The sequence below is a fragment of the Austrofundulus limnaeus genome, unplaced genomic scaffold (assembly GCF_001266775.1).
Source record: "Austrofundulus limnaeus strain Quisiro unplaced genomic scaffold, Austrofundulus_limnaeus-1.0 Scaffold449, whole genome shotgun sequence".
NCBI lineage: Eukaryota > Metazoa > Chordata > Actinopteri > Cyprinodontiformes > Rivulidae > Austrofundulus > Austrofundulus limnaeus.
The window spans coordinates 150,250-165,627 of record NW_013952851.1 but is presented as its reverse complement, the minus strand read 5'-3'; the positions used below and the strand labels follow the sequence as shown (position 1 = coordinate 165,627).

Below are 15,378 nucleotides of genomic sequence, written 5' to 3'. Positions count from 1 at the left end.
CACACACACACACACACACACACACACACACACACACACACACACACACACACACACACACACACACACACATCTTTTAAAAGAATGTGGAGAAAATGCGTTATGATCTGATGAATTTGAAGTTGATTTTAGCCACTGTTCCAAAAGACATGTTTGGTTCAGGAACAAGACGGTGGATCAGGAAAGAAGACCATCCCCACAGTGAAACATGGTGGTGGCTGCATCATACTGTGGAGTTGTTTTTCTTCAGCTGGAACTGGGGTTATTGTCAGGGTGAACGGTTCCTGTTTATTTTGGATTAAAGCCTTCGAAAACTGACAATGTAAAGGAATTTTCCTTTTCAAAAATATTGGTGACCCCAAGCGTGCACCTGGCTTCACCATAAAAATAAAAATAAAGACTTCAAACGTCATATATGGAATTTAAACCTGAACTGTGTGGTGACCTGAGGACGGCTGTGCACAGTGTGGTGTGTTGTGGTTCAATGACTCACTTGGGTCGAAAATAACTGCACAACGAGCACCTTTCAACCATACCCATTAGAATCATTGGGGGGATTATCATTTCCTAACCCCAGATTAGAAGGAAGATTCTACCACCTGCTCTGAGAGGGAGGGCAGTGATCTGTTAATGGGTTTATTTATGGTAAACAACCAGGCTCTGAGGTTAGAAAAAAAAAAACAGTTTAATAATATATTATTATAGTATTTAACCCTGTAAAACTGACAAGATACCATGACCAAATAGGTAAAAATATATGTTAAAAAAAACATCCTGATCTACTATCAGTTTCTACAAAGATGCACTTACAGCAGCCCACCACCATGCATGAGGTATGCTGGTGAAGTTTGTGTGCGGCATGTCGTGCTCCACGGTGAAGACCATGGCCGAGAAGGTAAAGATGCCCATGGCGATGAAGAGGAAGAGGCAGCCCACCTGCTGGTAGCACTGACGCAGGGTGAAACCAAACGCCCTCAGACCCACAGAGTGACGCGCCAGCTTCAAGATACGGAAGATCCGCATCAGCCTCATGATCCTCAACACTTGCCCCACCTTCCCCACCTGCCCCACCGCCTGCATGTCCACCTCGTGCTTCATGTAGTTTTCCTCGTTGTCGAAGAACTCCAGGATGGCCTGCAGGTACTGAGGCAGGATGGCGATCAGGTCCACGGTGTTGAGCACGCTCCTGCTGAAGGCCCGGAGGTCGGGCGTGGATATGAGACGCAGCATGTACTCCATGGTGAAGAAGGCGATGCAGATGGACTCCACGTATTCGCAGTACGTCTTGCCGCTCAGCTGACGTGTGTGCGTTCTGTACTGCATCTCCTCCACTGTGTTGAGGGTCATGGCCACCAGGGAGATCAGGACGAACAGACTGGAGGCCACGGCCATCAGTTTGGCCTTGACCGAGGAGAACGGCTTCTCCATCAGGTTCCAGATGGCTCGGCGCGCCTGGCCCATGAACATGTCGTGGAAAAGCTCCTCATTCTCCTCGATCTCCACCTCGGCCTCCAGCTCCCTCTGGATCTTCAGCTGCTCGTTCAGCTCGTCCTGCCTCTCCTCGAAGGAGATGCGGCAGCAGCGGTTCGTGTTCTTGATCCTCACGCCCCAGTAGTTGATCTCCTCCAGGAAGTTTCGAGGACACAGCTCGTCTCTGATGTACAGCACACCCGTCCTGTAGAAGTTGAAGATGCTGTGAAAGACCTCCGGGTCCCTGTCGAAGAAGTACTCGTTGTTGGTCACGATGTAGTCATCACACAGGTCCAGCTTCATGTTGTGGTCTGTATAGGTGGCCAGTCGTCCTATTCTGGTCTTGGGATACTTTGCTGCCATCTTGTAAGCTATCTGGTAGGACTTCCCCCCTACATTGATATTGATCACGTAGTTCTTGGCAGGTGAAATCTGTTTGGAAAAGACATACGGACCACCACCCTCATCTTCTTCATCTTCGTACTCAGAGTAGATGTCATAGATGTCTCTGCTCAGCTCCTGCATGGAGTTCCATGTCTTCACGCAGCTTTCCTTGGCCAGTGGGTAAACTGTCTCAGAAGGTCTTCGATTTGAATCTAAGTCTGTGACTTTGTAGTTGGGGAAAAGACTCTGCCTCCTGTTCATGAAGTTCCCCACCTTCTTGGCACTCCCCATGGTGACAGTCCGGAGACCAAACTGCAGACTGATGACTCTGCTGCCTAATACTGTCTTCACCTAAGAGTGGAGGACATGAGGCGTCCTGCTCATGTCCCCATTAATGTTGCTGACTGAGAGGATCCACATACTTACAGGATGTTTAAATACCATTATCCTCTGCTGAGCTGCCTGGCTGACATGACGCTAGTTGAGAAGCACATCCTGATGAATAATCATTAAGATGAGTCATGTAGTTTATGGTCTAAACTTGGTGAAGGTTGGGGTAAAACACAATAGACAACAATAACATGAAAACAGGTACATTCTGTCACAGACTGATATTTTGAAATCCCTGTGCAGTCTCTCAAACAATATTCCATGTCTTTGGTTACTTTTATATTCTCTGAACAAAACTCCAATACATTGGTACTATACAAAACATACAAACGAAGTGTGTTATACATACTTTTTAAATCACCTGCTCATTGTGTTGTAGGTTGTTTACTTTAATTTCTGAGGTGGTTTAAACATTTTAAGATAAAGGGGAACAAAGAAAGCTGGTGGGTCCAATAAGATAAGGGCTTTAAGTATTAGCTTACTTCACAGTTGGGTGCAGAGTTCTGTAGACATAAGATAAATCAAAACCTCAAAATGTTAAAAAGGATCGAACAGAAAGATTCACTAAAGCTCTGTGACATTTTGATGCCTTTAGAAAGTAATGGTTTAATTAGGAGGGATTTAACAAAAATCAGTTTTTATGTCACAAAATAATTCCATTGGATCCTCTTATTAGCCATCAGGAGGAGAATTTAGCATTAACTGGCAACAGGTCTGTAAGAGGACTGAAAAGAAGTAAAGATGAACAGAGGGTTAATCAGTCAGCACCACATGGTGATCTGAGTTAAACAACATTATCTAACTTACTATGTGGGGTCCAGAAGATAAGAAAACAATTGATACTAAACAATATTCCTAATATACAAAACCCATCTGGTGACATTAGTTTAAAAAATAATGTGTGGCCACGAGATAACTATTGCAGAGACAGTTGATTGTTGACATGGACAAGTTTGAATTAATTTCATTTTATTTTAATATAGGAATGAATTACAGTAACATACTTCAGTCTCTTGGATTTAGGCACAGAGTAATTCCTAACATGAGACATTTAATTCAGCTGCTCAAAATTATCTCATGGCCACACATTATACTGTATATTAAACTGTTTTTTTTACTTCTATCACCAGATGAACTCTGTACTGAAATGTTTTTAGCATAAAAAATGTACTCAGATTTATTATCTATGCTAGTCTAAACATGAAGGTTGATTAAAATATAATGAGTATTGAATTGTATATGTTTTCATTAATCTAATTCAGCCTCCACTTGTGAATCAGCTTCGTAGACCTTACTGTAAATTACAAGCAAAATAAAATAATTATATTCTCCATTTATGTGAATTCTATTAAAAAGGTCTGTTAGCATCTGTATGTTTTAATGTTTTTATTTCACAGAAATAACATCTGCTTTGAAGCGTTCACTTACTTATCCTCACAATGTATAGATTATATTCAGTAAAGTCCTGTCAAGGCATAGTGAAAATGTGAAGGTTTAACACCATCCTCTTTATGAAGCCCACTGTATACATTCAGTTTTATTCACAGCTGAAAAGCTTTTTAATACTTGAATTAAGTCAGAGTTGCTGCTTTTCTGGGTGGAGTTCCTCCCATGCATGCATGGGTTTTCTTCAGGTGTTCCGTTTTCCTCACACAGACCAAAAACATGCATTTTAGGTTAATTAGTAACTCTAAACTATCCCTAGGTGTGTGTGTGTGAGAGTGTGAATGGTTGTTTATCTCATTTGTCTTTATGCCACTGAGATGGATTTGTGACCTGTCCAGGGTGTACCCCACCCCTCACACAGACTGCTAGAGATAGACACCAGCTCCCCACAGCCTGGAAAGGAGAAGCAGGTAAAGAAAATTGTATGTTTTGATTATATATATATATATATATATATATATATATATATATATATATATATTGTAATGTGCTTACATAAAAGTGAAAATATTGATTATAGAGCAGCTTACAAGAAGTCTGTCTCCTTGGATGCAAAGTATAAAGAAATTGGGGTTGGTGCAAGACTTTTGCACAGGGTTGTATTCAAAAACATTTGCTGTAGCCTACATCTCATCACAATTATTCACATTTAAATTAAAATATATATATAAATAGCATATTCTTGGTGTAACAGTTGTCTTTTAATAACTTTTTGTATGTATTCCTGTGTTTTATTTTATTTTATTTAATTTTTTATTGTACTTTGAAATTAAGAGCCCTGCAGCACTAAGGGCTTTGTCAAGTTAGGCACAATAGAAAATCACTTTAGACCACTGTAGGAAAAAATAAAATAAGTAACCAAGGCACTATCAAAAAGTAAACATTAAGACTAACAAGTAAATTAGTCTTAACTTAGTCTTATTAACATTTTCCCTCCTGCTCACCAATGTCACTTTCTTGCCTCAACATAACTCAGATCAGACATTTTACCAAGACTGACTTACTATTATTTATGGGAAAATGCGTTTTAGTCGTTATGATGGTATATTGTATTGTATTTACACAAAGAAGTACTTTATAAGCGCTTCAAATTATTTATTTTTAATTAAAATATGTCAGGTTAGTGTTTTATTTTGAAAAGGTGAACAGGAAGTTGTTTCCACAGCTAGCTTCATTTGCTAAGAAAAACGATGTTTTTAAAGGGAAACCAAGGTTGATTTGGTCTGTGGTGGGCACAGCAGGAAGAAGGTAGGCACAAGCTGCTTTTTGTACACTAGCTGACCCGGTATTATTTGTGTTTTGATCCCAAAAGTGCATTTTGTTTGGCGGCTTATTGGTTAGGTTAGCGGAAATCAAGATGCGGCCAAGTGTCAAGTCAAGACAAGTGATAACTAGCGGGCTAGATAAGCTAACAAGGCTAACGGTACCCGAACCCCGGTCCACGAGAAGAGGCTGCCGCCGAGCTCAGGGATATAAGTTCAGTTCGTTTGATTTAAGTAACAGGGTGGAGATATGTGGGCGAACGTGTTTAAATGCTTCCTGAAAATGAGCTGTCACAGTTGTATGTCTTTTTTTTTTAGTACAGTGGCGTAGAACTGCTGAGAACAGCGGAGGGTTTGGATATAATGTCCCCCAGAGTCTACATGTACACCAACACCGTGTCCCTTAAATTTAATGTTCCTATGAAGGCAGAGAAACAGACCAAAACTGATGTCTCTCTAGTTACTCTTAAAACATTTTACTTCTCCTGTTGGCTTCCAGGTGAATGTGAAGTCAAAGTGTTGTTTCCTGTTTTAGGAATAAACAGAGTAACATGATGCCCTCCTACTGCTGTGAACTGAAACATAAACTTTATAATAAATATGAATATGATAAATGTATCTCTTGTTTTACTGCAGACATTAGAGCACATTTGTTAACTTGTGTGCGGTTAATATTGTTTTTATTATTCAACAGAAGATGACAGCTGTATGAGTCATAACATAAATGATACAACAATGTTATAGGAATTTATATGAATTTTACTAAAACACAAACTGATCTCTTGTCCTAATAGAGGGAATACGGGTGGAACAATTGATTGATTTCACAGCGATAACATCCATATGTCACAGCTCTTTAAGGGGTTATTGTACATTTCATTTGTCCAGCCTCTTCTTTCTGCTGTAGTTAAGCAGGAACTAAAGCTACAAGCCATGTTTTGATTACGTTTCTATAGCTCGCTTTGATTCTCCTACCTTTAATTTGCAAGCTTCACCGTCTGGTTTGAATATTGTGAATCAACCACAGTTCACTGCTCATGTTCTGACCTTCACTCAAAGCCTTTCATTGAGAAACCGTTTTATATAGCCTCTGCACACACTCCACTGCTTTTTCAAACATTAATATAGCTAACGACTAATGTATCACTTCAGGAAAAGGCTATGGAACAGAAATATGAGGTCCACCCACATCTGGATAAATAGGGGGGTCCGCACCACAGTCTTGTCATCCTGAGGCTGCAGGTTTAAGCCCAGTTTGTGCTGAAATAAAAAAAAAGACTTATAAGGATAAGTCTTAAAATAAATAGGCTGAAAATAAAACTAAGAGCAACTAATATGGTGCATGCTTTCTTAGTTACTTTAATGGTGGAGGAATAAAACGTAGCTGAAAAGTGACTAATTGCTTAAATGTATTGATTATATAAACTAAATTAGAGCTGGGCGGTATGACCCAAATTTTATATCACGGTATTTTCAACGATTACACCAGTTTCACAGTATTTGACGGTATTTTTTTTCCACACAGCTCAGCTGATAATAAGATGTACAAACTTTGCTTATTGACTTTTTTCTTTTACTGTACCTCTGTATCACTGTTTCCCTCCTCTTCTACATCTTTTCTTCTTTGCCTGGTTGTAGACCTTAATCATGCATTTTAATCCGATCATGAAGGGTCGAGAAAAGATCATTATCGGGTCTATCGTTGTGTGTTATTAAAACTTAAAAGGACGACTCAACTTGCACACACCAGTCATCTCAGTTCTATTACAAAACTACTTCCCCCATGGGCTTTTCACAATAGAAGCACGTTAAAATCTCCATGCATTAATGTCTCCATTATAACGTCGCGCGTTAAATCTAACCGTGCACATCACTGAAGAGTACAATATTCAGCGGTGGTGAAAACTGGATTTTTTTAACATCAGTCAATATAAGCAGCTGAAACACCACCCGCCGCCAGTTACTGCAACGTTAGCATGCTAATGCGCTTAGCGGTGCTGCGGGAAAAGTGTCCCCTTGGAAACAGTTCACTGGCGGCCACAACGAAACGTTCCGCACGTGTTCAGGCTATTTAAACCACTATGTCCGGTATTCAGATAATTCATATCATTAAAAAAATAAATAAATAAAGAACAGTTTTTGGTACAAAACAGTATACCGCCCAGCACTAAACTTAATACACATTTTATCTTAGCTGAGAGACAGCCACAGTAACCAAACACTATAAACTTATTTACTTAACTAACAAGACCCCAAAAATGAGACTGTGTGTTTTGGTAGCATCACTTTTTCATTAAAACGGATTAAAAATGCTTAACAATTGCTGTTTCATGTGACAAATAGCTGCATAGTGTCGCTTTAAGACTGTTTGTCTCCTTGCAGACGGAGGTCTTATGTGACAGATGGGGAGGCTCATTGGAGCAAATTACTAATTGTCTTCTAGTGTGTGTGGATGTCAGTGATGGTCATTGTGTCTGGGGACAATTAACCCTTTACCTTTAATCACCCCTTTTTGTTAAAAACCCAACTACACTTTATGCTAATTACTTCTGACAAAGCAGTGCAGATGGAAATATGTTTATTTCAGCTGCTTTGGTTAAACAATATGAACATAAAGGCTTGTTTCACTGTAGCTCATAAAATATCCCCACATGGACATATTAAAACTTATTACTTAAGTGGTCCTTAAGATTGCATTAACATAGCCTATAGGGATATCTTTTCTACATAAAGGGTAAAACAATGTTCAAATAGCCTGACATCAACAGTCATGAAATTAAACTTAGCTAAAATCTAAACTAACCCTTGCACACAGCTTTAGTGTTGTGTCTGTAGAAAAAATATGTCAGCTAATATGAAAATCACTTTGGCATTCAGGAGGTAAAATGTTTCCCATTTAGTTAAAACTTACTTCTCTTGCATTTGCATACTGCACTGATAACAGGAACCTTTTTAAACATACAATGTTCAGATTATTTTTATCAACAAGTGACATGCAGAAATGCATATATCCAACAAGCTCCTCTAATTTATCAACTTTAAACTGTTTCCCGCCCTCTTCGATGTTAAGATTTTCAGCATCCTTATTTTTATTTTTATTTTCTTACAAATCCAGAGCTTTATTGTGTGGTTTTGTTTGAAGCGAGTTAAATTTTGCTCACTTTGTTTCCTCGGAGCCAAGGACACACTTGTAACTGGACACTGTGGAAAGCGATACAGTCGGTGTTGTGCCATTTTGCGTTAGCGCTCAGCTGACCTTGGCTGAGCCCTTCATTTCTACTGGACCCTGTGTGCTCTGACAGCAACCTTCATCGCGTCTTGTTGCTGTTTGTTTCTATTCGACACGCGTTGGGCCGTTTATCTTTTATTTTGGCCTAAGTCCACGTTATCTCAGCTGCAGTGGAAGAAATGTTCAGCACTAACACAGTGAAGTCCAGCTGCAGAATGGGAGTTTTTATTTACAGTCAACATCAACGCCTTCTTTCTGTTAACACCCTGCAGTGATGTTGGGTTGTGAGTGGGGTGTGTGTGTGTGTGTGTGTGTGTGTGTGTGTGTGTGTGTGGGGGGGGGGGGTTAATTTAGAGTCCAGTTTGTCTGCTCAGAACTCCAATATGCCACCTATCATTGCCCAGCATCTAGCACCTTTAGTAGTTTAGTGTTCAGTCAGATCTCCAGTTTTGTGACAATGAAGGAAATTTTGTAATGTTAGATGCAGTTTTGTAGTTTATACTTTCTGATCATTTCAGCCTGTAAGGTTAAAACAGACAAAGAGTTGGTGTGTGTCTTATCATTAGGGGTGTAAATCACCAGTTTTATCACGGTACGATATTACATCGATATGTTTGGATGACGGTTCGATATTTCTTGATATCACAAAGTCTGTCACAGTATGATTTCGATTCAGTTCAATCCATGTCTGCGATCGATATAATGCGATGAATGTGTTAGATGGGCAAATGCCCATCTAACACAGATTTCCATTGAGCATATGATGACGATATAGATCGATATTTTCATTTTGCCTCGATGTAACTGAATCATGAACCATTCAAATTGATATATCGATATAGATCAATGTATTGTTACACCCCTACTTATCGTGTTCTTTCTTTTAGCCTAAACAAAACTGAGTGACGTTCTGACGTCTGACGTAAAAGGTAACTCCTCCTAGGGTGTAACCAGGAAGAGATGAACATTATAAGCTCAATTCATTATTATAGTAGTGAGAAGTTGTCAGTGTCTGCTCAGAGCAGAGCTCTTGTCTGTATTTGTTTTGATTTGGCCCAAGGTTGTACGCTGAGGCCTGTGCTGCTGAGCGCTGAATGTACCTGACTGGAGTCAGAAGATAGAAAGTAAAGTTTTAAGAAGAAATCCATCAGATTTCTGTTTGTTCAGACATACCATTTTGAACAGCGCATATTTTTCCTACAACACGTCTCACTTTGTGTTTGTATACCACTGAAAAGCAAACAGCCACTCCACCCACTTCCTGTTATGATGACATTAGATTTGCGTCAGCTGCTGTGACTTACAAACAAAAGACGAGAGTTTATTTTTGAAACAGAGCGTCTCAGAGCTACAGTACATACTTTCTTTTGGATGAGATCCTGAGCTGATATCACACCGGGCACACCCTCACTGATAAATACTTGAAGGGAAGGAAAAACAGAACAGCACGTTATGGCAGAGGAACAGTATGATTTAAGCTGCTAATACCCCCCCCCCCCCCCCTCGTTTCAGGTTGCTGCTGGCTGCTGGGTCCTGCAGAGCAGAGGGGCTGTGCCATCCCCCCTTTTGTCCTCTCATGCCCTCCTTGTGTATGTCTCCCAGTGTATTGTTGACCCCACACCCCGCCCACCCCCTACCTGATCTCCCCTGTCGTGTTGCCACTCAGACCTAAAGCCCCCCCCTAACCCCTGTCACCCCATGCTTGGGACAACGCCAGCTCACTGCCAGCCCGATGACTGCCTGGATCGTCCTGCCTGTCAGCTTGGCTGCCTTCTCCATCACAGGAATATGGATTGTGTGAGTCATGACAAAAGCGTGCTCGTGTCTTCTGTCACATTCAAACAGATTACGTCCAGCTCTTTAGAGATTTATACGGCTGAGTACACACATATATATATAATCTTGTTTCAGGATATTTTCACTCCACTGATGCTCTTGACATTTAAATTATGGTAACTTTTGCACCTGTAGGTACGCCATGGCTGTGATGAATCACCATGTTTGTCCTGTAGAGAACTGGTACGTGTTTCATTGGCTTGTCGGAGTCATAACACGGGTTTGAATGTGTAATCATGTTGTGTTTTTATAACCATGTGGATTCCAGAGCTGCCATGAGAGACTGAACTGAGCTCATTGTGTTCTAATGTGGCAGGTTTTATAATGTAACGTGTGCAGAGGAGCTGCCCCGGCCCGGCTTCCCCAAGACCTGCTGCACTGTCCAGGACATCCCCCTCATCAGGTGTGCCATCGTACCCCTCCTCCTCGCCACGGTGCAGGTTTTTGTCTCAGAATACAAAACCTGTTTTGTGTCGGCAAAGCGCCTCAGGCATGAATTAGCTCCTTGTTACGTTGCGGCTCTGTGTCAGTCATCAACACACGCTTTGCATAACTTGAGTTTGTGTAATCTGCACAGAACTCGAACAGAAACGCTAGGATTATAGCTCGCTTTTTAGTTGTGTTCATGTCATCTGTTTGTTAAATTTTGATTTTAAATCTAGATTGCCAAAGTCAGATGCTTCCAGTGTTGTATAAAGTACCTCAAAGTGATACTTGAGTAAAAGTACAAGTATCTTATCATAAAAATATTTTGGTAAAAGTTAGTCTTCTCTAAAAATATTACTTGAGTAAAAGTCTTAAAGTCTCTGATATTTTTTGTACTTAAGTATCAAGTAAATTTCTGACACAAAATCTGCTTAAGTATTAAAAGTAAAAGTACTGAGTAAAAGTGAGCAGTTAGGTTTTACAAAATGACATTTATTGGGAGGTGACTTCTCCAAAACGGTGTGCAGCTGTGATGGGTTGTGTACAAGCTAATATGGTATCAGAATGGTATATATTTATACTTCTCATCCAAACACAATTAAATTCACTCTATCCATGAGACATAATTAATCTGGATAGTATTTTTTAAGTAATAACAACTCAGAATAAAATAGGAGTAACGACTTTCTACTTCTTACCTTTTTTTAAAATACAGTGAGTAGAAAGTATAGATAATTGTGTAAAAATGTAATGAGTAAAAGTAAAAAGTATGCTGAAAATAATTACCCAAGTAAAGTACAGATAACCAATATTTCTACTTAAGTACAGTAACAAAGTATTTGTACTTAGTTACTTCACAACTCTGGATGCTTCCACCTTCTTTCAAACCTCAGTCTCAGTGCTGGACATGATAAATTGTGTTGTGTTAGTCTGACTTTGCATAAGCCTGTAAAGTCATGACGTTTCTATTCAGAATTCAGTTTATTGTCCTAATAATTATCTTTGTGGGATTTAGTGAATAAACGCTCTAACAGGCTCAGGCTGAGTGGATTTTGTCTTCTAGTGTCCTTTAGACTCTGTGCAAACACCTCACTGATTTAGCTGGGATTGTTTACTCCAAATGATCCTAGAAAACCACTGCAGCCTCATCTGTCCACATCTTAACACTGGTTACTAAAATCCCTATTGTTTCTGCATAACTGCCAGGAAATGTGATGAAAATCCTGGTGTTCAGCGTTCAGTTCTGATGCTTGGATTGTTTTGTGCTCCTCCAGTAAATGTGGCTCCTTCCCTCCTGAAAGCTGCCTGTTCAGCCTGATTGGAAACGTCGGCGCCTTCATGGGTACGTCCTCAAAAAACTTCATGAAGTGGATCAATAAATGTTTTTTATTCAGTGGTTCTGTTGATGTTAATTATCAAAACATCAGACAAATTGTAAAAAAAAATACACTTTTCTTGTTTAACAGACATTTTGTAAGATTAAATTGGCTTAAAGATTTATTTTGGCTGTTTTCTTGTTTTAAAATGCATCACCTGAAAATGTCTCCAGTGTTCACACAGCTGTGAATGTTTCTGTGTCTGATGCTGTGAAATAATTCAGTCATCACAAATAGACAGATTGAACCTTTAAACTGATGGAGACCAGAGGTCAGATAAAGGTGGATGAAGGTTTGCTGTGTTTGAACTCTTGACCTGCTTTGCATCGTTTGACGTTCCTCTGCTTCCAGCTCAGCTAACTGAAATGAACTGTAAAGTGTGATTCTTTTAGTGCTGTACCAAACTATTATTTTCTAATCGATTAATCTAACGATTATTTTTACGATCAATCGATTATTCTAACAACAAATCTATAAGTTATTCTGATGTGAGTGCACTGGAAATTTAAAATGTTTTCATCAAATTAACAAGAACAGTTCTTTAATATTGTAATATTTTCTTTAATAGTTTTTTCATGGACACAAAATATGCACTCTAGAGTCAATTCTTTAACAAAAAAAGCTTAAAAGATTTAACATCAACATAAAATCTCAACCAAAGCATATAAAATTCAAGTAAAAGAAATATAGTGCAAGATGTTAACAATCTAACAAATGAACTAAATCATGCAAAATTCAAGTCACTCTGGAAAAACTATAAAAAAAACATTTATTTATTATTTTTTATTTAACATATTTCTCAATATATAAAAATTAACAAATATCAAGACAACATCCAACTCTTTGCATTGTAACATCAGTTGTGTAACTTTTTTCTTTAAGGTGAAAACTGTTGAAAACAACAAGACTGTTTCGTCTTATTACACAAATTAAAATCCAGCTCCACGTGTTTCTATTGATGTCATTTCCCCACTAGAAAACTGTGTGATGGAGGTCCATGGAAGGCAAATAAGTTTAAATCAAATAAGCAAAAGAGGATGGAGTTAAAATTAATAAAAGGTATTTAAGCTACATTTTGAACATCCAAAACACGTCCAACACTTGTTGGCTGCTTGTGCTCTTTAGGTCAGACGTGTGTCGGGAAGCTCCTCTGTTGTTTGAGACGCTGGAGGAACTGTCTGATGGGGGAACTGTCTGATGGGGGAACGTGGCTCGACCTAAAACACCGGTCTCTGTTTAATGGCGGATGAAATAAAGAAAGTGGCGGTACTTTATTTACTTTGAGCAAGCGAACGTCATGTTCACAAGATAATTAATCCACCAGATAATTCAGAGGCGGTCTGTTCGGTAAATTTTACTCCAGGAGCTGCGAGGCTTGTTTTCAAGCTTCAGACTGAACTGAAGCAGCRGCTGCTGACGTCATTACGCTCTTACGCGATGCTGCGTTCAGGACAAGCATGGAAAACTCACCACTCTTGTGCCAATACGGTCGCAATGATGCATTTAGGTACCGAAATGGAATTGCATGAGCATTCACGTGGTGATGATAATAAAAAAATCTGTGTCGACAAATTTACATAATCGACGTCATCGATTATTTCAACTAATTAGTGCAGCCCTTCTTGTGACGTCCACGGCCTACCCCAGTTACCACTACTGTGCATGTGTGTCAAGGACAGAAAGGCAGATGTGGCAGTGGAAGGTGTCAAAGCAGTTTGGAGAGAAAATAAAATAAAGAACAAAAAAAAGAGAACGATTAATCGATTATTAAATTAGTCACTGATTATTTTAATAATCGATTAGTTGTCGATTAATCGTAGCAGCCCTAGATTTTTTTGTCAGAAACTCTAAAATGATCTAAACGGTTCAGGTAAAACACGCAGAGCAGGGAGACGGCTCTGATTAGCCTGAAGTTTTTAGAGAGATTTGTACCACTCCCATATTTTTACATGTGTGCCTGGTAACCATTCAGCTTAATAAACAGCTACAAACTGTCAGCCAAGCTTTATCAGCGATTTTCATCCCTTTCTGTCAACCAGCAGCAGCTCACTTATAAATGCTAATGTGGCTTTTAAAGATATCTTAGCTGAGCACAGCTCCTTTTGTCAGGTCTTCTAGTCCATTTGCAGATGAGCAGAAAAGTGTCCAGAAAGGCTTTGGTCTGCAGAAAAACCTTCGCTTTGACCATTTCCTCTTTATCTCATCTTTATGGGATGATCAAAATCCCCAAACTTTATTTATTTTAATTACTTTTCTGTGTGTGAACTTGTTCAGTAAAAGCTGGTTGTGAAAAAATGAATATTTTGTAATTAGTCTCTGTAACTCTGCATGGCGTCCACAGCCTGACGGTGTTCAGGACTTCAGACATTATGGCTGCTGTTTCATCAATAATGAATGCAGCTTTCCTTCCACCTTCCCTCACCTCCTCCCTCCTCTGCATAAACCTTCCTTCATCACTCTTCTCTCCTGTCTCCTTTAATCACCAGTCACTTCTGCCCCAATTTTACCCCCCCCTCCCCCCGTCCTTGATTATCTCACTCCTGTTTTCACCATCGCTACGTTTTGCACCTCACCTTTCAGATGCATTCCCAAACATTTTCCAGTCCCCGTGATCTTGTGACCTTGGATTTGTAATTCTGCTCATGTCCCTCGTGCTTTTCCTGTCTGAAGTGGCAGGATCTTGGTTTTCTCGATGATGTCATCATAAAACAGCATATTTTTACACTAAATGATAAAAAATGTGAATCCAGATTCCTTGTCCTGTGATTTTCAAAGTGACTAATAGAAAAGTGTTGAACAGATGACGTGTCTGCTTGTTTAAAATGCGTGTTGCTCCTGCAGTGGTGATGGTGTGCTTCCTGCGCTACGCCCAGGTGATCGAACACAGCCATCAATGTTGGATTAACACCGGCGCTCTGGTGAGCGGCTGTGCCAACGCCGTAGGTCTGGTCATGGTGGGCAACTTCCAGGTAATTCTCATCAGCAGTGTAATAGAACTAATACTTTTATGTTTAAGCAAGTAATTCATGACATCCTTTAATGACCTAGGAGTTCATGACATGCTGTTCATCTGCAGACAGAATGATTAAAGTCAGAACAAGATTTGCTAACAACAATAATCAATGGGCCTCATGCAAGAACCGTTCGTACACACAGATTTGTTGTTAAGTTGTGCGTACGAGTGATTTAGGAGAATTTGTGGCATTCACCAATGTTTTCGTATTCTACGATTTTTTTCAGATACAAACTAAATTCACGAGTGGTCCAGACCTGTCGTATATTTTACGAGCAGTCAGTCTGCTGTTATCCAGACGGGTTTTCCTCCCTAATAACTTCATATTTCGTTATTTAGAAAATATGTCGAGTTGAAAATAAATTACACTCCATAATTATGTTGACAGCAGGTTATTCTGTTTGAACTGGAATTAGATTTTAATGACATAAATTGATTAAATTAAGTTTAATTGGCTTTTAATGCTCTTGTATAACATTACAATACTAATATGAAGATCACAAACTAAAAAACAACTTAAATTATGCATTAATGGAAGTTTGGAGA

At 39.4% G+C, this 15,378-nt stretch overlaps 2 protein-coding genes across 3 annotated transcripts in view; one reads left to right on the top strand and one right to left on the bottom strand.

Moving 5' to 3' along the window:
• LOC106529498 (potassium voltage-gated channel subfamily V member 2) overlaps nucleotides 1-3,569 on the bottom strand; it is a 6,973-nt gene extending 3,404 nt beyond the window's left edge. The window contains exon 1 of the mRNA XM_014024949.1: nucleotides 811-3,569. Coding sequence (XP_013880403.1) covers nucleotides 811-2,145 — 1,335 coding nt within the window. The 5' untranslated portion in view covers nucleotides 2,146-3,569. The remainder of the gene's footprint in view (nucleotides 1-810) is intronic.
• A 439-nt stretch (nucleotides 3,570-4,008) lies between these two features.
• tmem150aa (transmembrane protein 150Aa) overlaps nucleotides 4,009-15,378 on the top strand; it is a 14,970-nt gene continuing 3,600 nt past the window's right edge. The window contains exons 1-6 of one of the 2 annotated variants that reach the window (XM_014024946.1): nucleotides 4,009-4,100; nucleotides 9,694-9,978; nucleotides 10,153-10,200; nucleotides 10,334-10,420; nucleotides 11,718-11,785; nucleotides 14,661-14,788. In XM_014024946.1, the coding sequence (XP_013880400.1) occupies nucleotides 9,914-9,978; nucleotides 10,153-10,200; nucleotides 10,334-10,420; nucleotides 11,718-11,785; nucleotides 14,661-14,788 (396 nt within the window). In that variant the 5' untranslated portion in view covers nucleotides 4,009-4,100; nucleotides 9,694-9,913. Of the gene's footprint in view, nucleotides 4,101-4,839; nucleotides 4,939-9,693; nucleotides 9,979-10,152; nucleotides 10,201-10,333; nucleotides 10,421-11,717; nucleotides 11,786-14,660; nucleotides 14,789-15,378 lie in introns of those variants that run through there. The other variant, XM_014024947.1, reaches the window with a different exon arrangement.